Source organism: Carassius carassius, chromosome 27, assembly GCF_963082965.1.
Source record: "Carassius carassius chromosome 27, fCarCar2.1, whole genome shotgun sequence".
In the NCBI taxonomy this organism is placed as follows: domain Eukaryota; kingdom Metazoa; phylum Chordata; class Actinopteri; order Cypriniformes; family Cyprinidae; genus Carassius; species Carassius carassius.
Window position 1 is genome coordinate 7,891,047 of NC_081781.1, and position 9,885 is coordinate 7,900,931.

The following is a 9,885-nucleotide window of genomic DNA, read 5'->3' on the forward strand; positions in this document are numbered from 1 at the left end:
GAAGCATGCAGCAGTTTTTTTCGTGATGTTTTTGATGCGAAGGCTGGCGCTGAATACGGTCTGTATTTGGAGAGCATACGCTTTTATTGACTTGGATTAGGAGGGATTGTAAACTCTTTCATCTCTGGGATTGTCAGTTACTTTTTGCTGTTGCCGACTGCTGTGCAACGCACTCAGCAGATTCAAGCAGAGAGGTAAAAGGTTACAAAGTTTAGCCTGCTTATGAATGCTCATGACACAGTTAGACCCGTGTGTGTTTAATCGTGCATATTGCAAACAAGCTTCGTTTCAATGTTAAATTGTTCCTAAACCAAATCCTAGTGCCCTCTAACGATCTATTGACACTATATATTTACGCAAATTGCCGTATTAACTTTTGTAAACTATTTTCTAGTGGAATGGTGGACCGCATGATGGCAATGAACCATGGACGTTTCCCAGATGCTGTGAATGGGCATCAGCACTCCGCTCGCAGGATGGGAATGGGACAGTTTCCCAACGCGCTTCCCCAGCAGCAGCAGCAGCAACAACATTATAACGTTATCATGGGAGATCACATGCATTACGCGGGAGGGAATGTAAACGCAAACCACGGGATCCGACATTCCATGTCCTCTGGAAATAATATAAACGGAGGAATCCCCAATGGTAACTTGCCTGCCCGCTTTAACTCCCAGTTTGTCGGACAAGGGCAGCAGCTCGCTGCCAGCATGCAGTTGCAGAAGCTCAACACGCCTTACTACGGTCACCACACTCATCCTTCCCATCATCACTATTACATGCACGAACTGCACCCCGCCAGCCACCAGTTAAACGGGACAGGACAGCAGTTCCGAGACAGTAACGCCAAGCAGAACACGTCTGGGGTTCCTCTGCCTGGCCACCACATGCCTGCAGCAATGCTGCCCCCCAACGTTATCGACACGGATTTTATTGACGAGGAGGTCTTGATGTCACTGGTGATAGAAATGGGTTTGGACCGAATAAAGGAGTTGCCAGAGCTCTGGCTGGGACAGAATGAGTTTGATTTCATGACAGACTTCGTTTGTAAGCAACAGCCCAGCCGAGTGAGCTGTTAATCTCACCTTTTACGTTTTTGTTCCTTTTTTTGGCTTTGTCCTTTTTTTGCGAGACTGATATTACTGGTGTGTTTTCCTAGATCCATAAACCACAGGGTTCCCACAGTCCTGGATACATCAGGGAACTTCAAAAGTTCGATTTCCAGGCCTGAAAAAGTCATGGGGATTCATTAAATTGGTAAAAGTTCATTGAAATTTGTGTAGTCAATATCAATATATATATTTTTTATTCCATTGACGTAAAAAAAAAGAATGCAATCTTTATAATTTTTTAAATCCTTCAGATCAATGATGACTGGAGAAAGGGGAAATCATTAAAAATCATTAGTTAGAAAGTGTGGGAACCCTGAAATCCGAATGATGTACCCACAAAACAGCCATGGAAGTACTGTTCAAGGGTAAACTATTATCAGCTGGTTAATGCCGTTATGTAACAGAAATGGATTTGTTTTGCATGAGGATGGTTTGGACACCTAGGAGTCATGCTATGCATCACATACATAGGGACTGGAGAGTGAGAAATGCAAAGAAATCCCCGAAAACTCATATCTGTTCAGTATTAATGTAGCAGACAACATACAAAAAAAATAAATAAATCATGTTTTGTTCCTTCAGACACTTTTAACATGAGACCTCCAGTGATATCAGATGTCAGTGAATGCATATTCTAAATAATGTTGGTGGTTATGTGACATGATTGTAGATAATAGTGTGTAATTGTCTCAATCAGCAATGTACTATAAACTTTAGTGGCCATATTTACCAGATTCCTGTGCTGCTCAAAGATTCACTGAACTGTGAGCAGATGCTTCAAGTTGTTCTTCTCTCCACACTTTCTACATCTACTCAGGCCCATGCTGCCTCCATGATGCTTGTGTGTATATCAGAGCCTAAAACATATACGGAAGTGATATGAATGTGAGCGAGAGTGTGCATTTGCCAGCTGCTCTATATGCTTAATTGAGTACAGTGTATCAGAAAGTCCAGGAAAAGACCTGACCTTCTGATCCTGAATGTCATAGTCTGGAATGTTGTCCAGGAAGGGAATGTGGAAATATCCCAACACAGAAGAGTTTCATCTTCATTGGTTTTCAAAAATAGATAGACCACTGTGCTTATTATAGTATGCGGTACATGGCAATACTACTGTGTTGAGGCTTTCTAGGAAAGTTTTACAGTATTTTTGTATATTTTTAGAAGAAAAATGTTAATTTATTATATTTTAATTTGCAAACATGAATAAAGCAGCAGAGGCTCATTACTGAAGTCAATGCCCTGTTCTTTTGGGTGTCAGCATCATTTATGATTCCAAATTTGAATTATGATGTTCTATTCATGTCAGTTTTACAATTAAAGTTTTGTTCTAATCAACATAATGCAGTGCTATTGTTGTAACATCATGAACCTGTATATGCAGCGAGTTTCTTTTTAACCAACACTTTGTCAAGCAAATTGGTTTAAGCATGTTTTTAATTGAATTCTTAACATTTAAGTGAAAGTGAACAAATATCAAGCATTTATTAAGCAAAGAATGACCTTTTATAGTCCTCTATAGTCACTTAGGGCAATTTTTGTCCATGTCTTGTTCTGGTAGAAAATATGCACATTTGAAAAAGCTCACTGTAGATGTGTATTAAAATGCAAGAGCAAGTGCTGGGTAAAGCGTCCAGTTTCACTGCATGAATAATTATCATGCAAATAGGTAGCATTCAGCAGAGTTTGTCCTGCAGTGAAATTGAAGCTTCTCGGAATTGTCAGCTTACTAGTGCCAAACACAGTCTAAAAACCATCAAGGGCTGATAGACTGAACATTAGCATAATTTGGAATTCAAGATATACCAAAGTGGGAAATGAGAGCTCATCCTCATCCAGAACCATATTTAACAATGATCTCGAACATTCTTCCAGAGTTCTATGTAATGCAATATGATTATGCAAATGATGATAAATTTCAGTGTGCATCAGGAACATTAACTGCTGATGAAATAAGTGTCTTGGTATTTTAGTCATGTCTAAAAGGTCTACATTTTTGTATTAAAGAGGATTCACCCAAAAATGGCAAAATTAGTTACTCACTGTAATGTCATTTCAAACTTAAAAGACTTTGCTTCATTTAGATATTTAAGATATTTTTAATGAAACCCAAGAGGTTTCTGTCCCTAGAAAATCCAGGTAACCAAAACTTAGAAGATCCAAAAAGGTCATATAGGCATAAAAATCAAATCCATTTATGGGTTTGGAATGAGATGAGGATGAGTCAATGATCACAGAATTATTATTTTATTCATATGGGGGGGGGGGGTGTAAACTATCCCTTCAAGATCAAGTATGTTGATTTCATTAACAGTAAATCAGCATTTAAATTAAAAAGTTCATAATATTAAGTACTAGAAAAAACAAACCACTTTTGATAAACTTTTACATTATCTTAAGTCCCTTATTGAATAAACATTTTGCGCAAATGATGCCACTCTAATTCTAATTTCAGTGCTTCCCTGTGGTGATATTGACTTATAATGGATGTTCCCGTAATGCCATTTTTAATAGCAGAAGCCAACAGGATATCAACAACCTCTTGCTCCCCTGCTAAATGTGGAGCAGACCTTCAGGTAAAGAGCCTGTGGAGTCAAACTGTGTTTGCTTGATGGCTAAGTTCTCAAGTTCCTTCTTTCATTAGTTCTTGCAAAGGCAAATATTCAGAGCACCATTTTGTATCCATTACAGCAAGTTAATTTGAAAAGAATTTTAAACACAGCTTATATCAATAATTGAGACTAATAACAAGGAAATGTCAAAAGACTCCCCGATGAATTTTGCAGAGAATATGCAGGCACACGTTCTTCTTCAAGGTCTGCTGTACCTTCAGATTTTTGGCAGAGGTTCAAATTCTGCCTCTTTATTCAGAATTAAGCAAAAAAAAAAAAAAAAAAAGAGAGAGAGAGAGAGAGAGAGAAAGAAAGAGAGACTCGTGGAGTTGGAGTAGAGTTAAAACCATCTTATTTGCGACAAGGGAAATTACATTTACAGAGCAGGGCAGAGAAGAGTAAGAATGGTAATTATGGAAACACATAGGCATCGCTATTGAAAAAGGAGGAATGGAAGTGGAATGCCAAATGTACCAGCGAATTTCTGTCTTCAATAAGAAATCAATTTTTGGGAAATAATTTGACTGTGTCAGATATACCCTGCTCACAAATTTAATGAATGATTACATTTAATCAATGATCTGTAGCATATGAATTTAAACTATTACATACATCTTTCACACTCATAGAGACACTTAACCTTTAAAGAGAGTAAAACTACATAGTACTACAGCTGCCTTGCTCAAGGAGATATTTGCACACCACAGAACTTTCCGAGCCAATCACCTAAGCTGTAAATGTCATCTGACAACACACATAGTCCCAAACCCATCACTAATGACTATCTTGAACTGTGAAAGGCTGCAGCAGAATGTATATTAAATTATATTATATATAAAAAAATAAGTTTTTAACTGCTTGACAGATGATTCTAGAGCACTAAATTAATGTTTTAGAATGATTTCGGAAGGATCATGAGACACTGAAGACCTTGCCATCACATGAATATAATATATGTTAAATTATATTAAAACATAATATTTTAAATCATAATAATATTTCACAATATTACAGTTTTACTGTATTTTCTGATTAAATACACGCAGACTTTGTAACAATGAGAGAATTATTTCAAAAACTTTTAAAATAGATTTTACTGACCCCAAACATTTGAGCCATAGTATAAACATTCTGTCATTAAAAAAAAGTTTCATTGAGATATACTTATGTTTTTAAATGGCCATTAATGTAAACAGATGCTTTTTAGTAAAAAAAATCTACCCGCAGGGGCTAACTAGACCATGTTAGTATCCTGTCAAAACTTTGACCTTTTGTTCTTGATCATGTTCCTAAATATTATTTCCAGTGTTAAATGATCACTTATGTATTTCTTTTGTTAGCCTATATCAATCATCCTCCTAACACAGTCATGACACTGAACCACTGTGTAGAACATTCTGTCAACAGCCAAACGCTATGACACTGATTTGGATTGTGACATTGCTTAATATACTAAGTGAGAGTCATTATAACAGGCTGTCAATGGAGGTTCTGCTCTGCTGCTCAGAGGTGAATTTCAAAGCATCGTGTTTTTACAGCTTAATGCACTGCCGTTACTGCAATGCATGAAAGAGATTTGGACACTTACATGGGCCCTATCAATATATCCATTAACATGACACGGCTATGAGTTAGTCTGTGATCATGCCACTTTAGGGGCAAAAGAGGTTTTTTTTGTATTTATTTAATAAGGCTTCATAGTCATTGCTGCTGTTGACGTCTTCCTCTGAAGTGTAAATGTTCCTTTCTTCTGGCTTAGATAAGCACTCATGTTGAAGAGTAATTATTTTTCCCATTTCCTTTTCCTAAAGGAAATAAATAGTTGGCTACTTGTGAGCCAGCAAATTAATAGGAATAGATTTTATAGTGAGATGATCAAGAAAAGAAGTAAAAAGGGCAGCGATATAAAAGAACCTGTCGACATCACATGAAAGATAAATAACAGATGAGGTCTCTTTTTATTTATCTATTTATTTTCCCTGTCCAGCAAATTATATGGAGAGCAAATTGAGACAAGCGTAACCCCATTCATCTCTCATCTGTCTCCATCCAGTGTTGAGAACTCACAATTGTCACACATTGTGCTTAAAGTCTGCGATCAAACCAGCGTTAGAGAATTTATTAAGAACTCAAACACTGCCATTAAAATTCGCCCAAGATGATCTCACGTCAACAACTGTTTAATTTTTCATTCTCGTTCACAAAGACCTTTGTTTCGTATTTGAATGAATCGACGCGATCTCAACTAATTTGTTTTCTCACACAGTAGTTCAATAAAGAATCAATTAAAGTTGAGTTACTTATATTTTAGACACAATATTCACCAGTTCGACAATACTACTTTGTATCCTTAGCACATTTAACGAAAATAGGCCTATCCAAAAAAAGAAGACACGGTTGAATTGCCGTTGCGTTCCAGAATGAATCAGCGTCTTTGAACGAATCGGTGAATGGAGGATTTAAAATGAATCATTTATAAAACGGTCTTTTGTCGCCACCTATTGGAGTAACTATAAAAGGAAACACAACATGGCAGACGATCTGGATCCCAGTGCTGGTGCTGTTGATGAGCTGTAGTGATAAACATTCATTTCAGGGATGCAAACTATTCTGGCCATTTAGGCCTACATTATTTAACAAAGAAGCGTAGCCGTTTTCAGCACAGCTAAGTTAACAGTGAATGTTTGTATATCGTTATATTTCACGTGTCTAAGAAAATGTAAAAAAAAAAAAACATAAGAATATAGGCTAATTGTCTTCATTACCATTCTCTAACTAGAACATTGTAAACATGAAGACTTTCCCTTTCAAGTGCCGTGATTATTAAAGATAGCCTATATTAATAAATAGCCTACTTTAATATTTAAATGTAATTTATTTCTGTGATCAAAGCAAAATTTTCAGCATCATTACTCTATTCTTCAGTGTCACATGATTTGCTGATTAATTATTTTCATTTAGCCTATTATTTGTGATAATTTATTAACTAAAGTTCTTATTATCAATACTGAAAACTTTATTTCTTAATATGTGGAAATATTGTGAAAACTGTGATACCTGATCTACTTTTTCAGGATTATGTGGTGAAAACAAATAACAGCTTAAAAAAAAAAATTTGTTTTTTTTTGTAATAACTTTACTGTGCCTTAAATCAATTTCATGCAACCTTGTTGAATAAAAGTATTATTATTATTTTGTTGTTATTATTTTATTATTCTTACTCTTGACTTAATGGTGATGTATTACTTTTTCCACACAAAAAAAATATGAGGCAGCACAACTGTTTTAAACATTGATAATAATTTATAAATGTTTCTGAAGCAGAAAATCAGCATAATCATTTCTAAAGGATCATGTGACACTGAAGAATGTTAAAAATTCAGCAGTGATCACATAAATGAATAATTTTTTTACTATACATTTCCATAGAAAACAGCTGTCCTAAATTGTAACTTTATATATTTCACATAGGCTATTACTGTTTACAATATTGTTCATCATCATAAAAGTTTTCATCATAAAAAATGCTTTTCAACCAATTGAAATACACAATAAAAAATAGTCCATATTCTGCACTACATTTCAAGTCTTCTAGAGTAGAGCAGAGCAATGTTATATGGACTGATATTAGGCATATAACTTTAGTGATATTAAACTGTATGTGTAAAAGAGATGTGTAAAAATATTAATTACAATTTGCCATACAAAGACAAATTATAATTTAAAGTATAACAGCCATTCACTAATGTTAATGATAATAATATTTGTTTATTATTATTATTTCTGTATTGTGTTATATTTGTATGCTAGTAAGTGGTGTTAAAAATAGCTCTAATGAGCTGGTGGGTTTATGGTGTGGTGGGCCGCTCTGGGACACTTTTTAGCCCCAGTCTGTAGCTAAACGCATGCACTTGAAATGCTAATTCAAGCGTCAAAACTAACTACTATAAGACTTAAATGAAACATAACTGAAACTAGTACCCATGAGTTATTAAACTTTAGTTCATAAGTAATAAAATGTCAAGATTTGTTGTTTGTACATTACCGCATTCTTCAAAGAGGACTGGGTGCAAACTGCATTAAAGTCATCACAGAGGGATGTTGGCTGTTGTAATTGACTTCACTGTGGGAATGTTGGTTGTGCTCATCCCTAACAGTCAGCTCTTAGTCCCCTGTGCTTTCCAGCTTCTATTACTGTGAATCCAGACACCTCCTCCAGCCTGCATTGCAAGGAGATACTGTAACCTACAAACAAGTCAGTGACATCTAATGTCAGGAGAGCTGCTGGATTGTGTCTTCTTGAGAGCGTGAGGAGAAATCCTCTCTGTTAGTTTATGCTACATGCACGTGTGACACATCTTTCCATCAAATGCTGCTCCATCTCTGGCCTGTGAATAAAACACAAGCTAAAAAATACAATATTCACATTCCTCAGAGAGATCTGTATTTCACTTCCATTTTTCATATGGGATTCCTTGAAATGCTTATTCACTGACCTGATTCATTTGCATTTTTATGATGAGATATTTGATGTTTAACTAATTATGTGATCTAATTTTGTGATTTTGTTTATTTACATATGTTAAAAAACTTTAACTTAAATCAGTAGTATTACTACTATGTGTATCATTGAGTGTTTTTGTCTTGTTTTCCTATAAAAAAAATATTTACAGGAAAAATTTATATTTTTATTTTCTACAGTTTATTACATAAAACAAATGCAAATTAATGCATATAATAAATATTATTTGATGTAATAGCTATTTTAAGGAATTTAAGTAAAACTGTCAAAGGGTTTATCTTTATTATTAACAGAGATAAAAGCATATTGAATAAAGCATTAAAACTTAAATTATGTTTTTTCAACTGAAAAACTGATGTTGCACTTTTTTCCCAATTATTTACAGGATATATGGATATCCCTGTCTCTGCAACACAGTCCAAGAATTAGAGTGCTTTTGACAGCACCTGGAGAGAAAAGAGAGCGAGGCAGGAGGAGACGTGGACAGATCTGACTTAATTTGACTGCATGAGTCAGCAGCTCATTTAGGAGGGCTCTCAAGCCAAAAAGAAATAAAATAAAAAATTGTTAAAAAAGTGCAAGATTTTGTTGTGACTTTGTCAAAAGAGTCCTATGCCATGCAAAACATGAAATGAGCAGTCTGGAGAAGTATCACTCATTCTTACCAGTTCATCTGTGCCTATAACCTAAAAACTTAAAAGGCCAGAAACATTGCTCAAGTCCTTGTAACATGCTGACAGTTGCTGCGAAACATGACTCAAGGTTAAAGAGAAGTTTATCAAAACACCCATGCAAGAGACTCTCAAAGAACAAGGACGTTAAAATCATTAATTGAGATGCAGGGGCTGAGAGAAACAATTAAGCCTGGAGCCAGTGTCAGAATCATTAAAAAGATTCCCTAATAAAAGCTAAAGAGGGTGAGGATTATCAGAGAGAGACTAACCCGGTTAAGACTATCGCCCACCACTCTTTACAAATCCTCAGCATGACCCTGAAACACTCATTTGTGATTTTAGTAAGAGCTATTGCAAATAGCAAAGTCATGATTCCGATGTCCAAATTTGCTAATATCAGTGTGTAAAACCGCACTAGGTCAGACATTTAAGACTCCATGATATTGTTTGCTGAATGGGGTTGTGGCCGTGTTTCGCAGTTGCATGCCAAATATTTTTTAAATATTTAGAAATGAGCAGACAAAAACGCTGTTATGGAGTGAGTTGCACTGGAGATGCTAATCACTTCACAATTCTCCATTTGCATGATTTGAAGTGATTAGAGTGCAATTGACTGGAATTACGGTGGACAAATGTGATAATAAATGCTAATAGGAGCTGTGAAAACCCAATACTAAGCAGATTGTTACAAGAAATTGGTCCTCAGGCATTCAGTACACAAGTCGTTAACTCAGAGAGCCACCCAGAATTGCTTGTTAACCATATAAAGCCAAGTGTATCATATTTAGTATGCAAATAAAAAAAATAAAAAAAACGTTGTATACAATCTATTACATACCTTCTGTTACCTTAAGGTTGCGATACTGTTACTGGTTACTGTCTTTTATAAAGTAAACAAGAACTTCTATACTGTTAGCAAAATTTTAAGATGAGCAGTTATTGGACCTAAGCAACTTAACTATCCA

The 9,885-nt window shown here is 35.4% G+C and overlaps 1 protein-coding gene across 1 annotated transcript; it reads left to right on the forward strand.

Annotated features, from left to right (window-relative positions):
* On the forward strand, positions 1–2,345 carry LOC132106598 (cbp/p300-interacting transactivator 2-like). The gene is made up of 2 exons (XM_059512418.1): positions 1–194; positions 395–2,345. Exon 2 carries the CDS (start codon positions 399–401, stop codon positions 1,077–1,079), a length of 681 nt encoding a protein of 226 aa, XP_059368401.1. The 5' UTR covers positions 1–194; positions 395–398; the 3' UTR covers positions 1,080–2,345.
* The last annotated feature ends 7,540 nt before the right edge of the window (positions 2,346–9,885 follow it).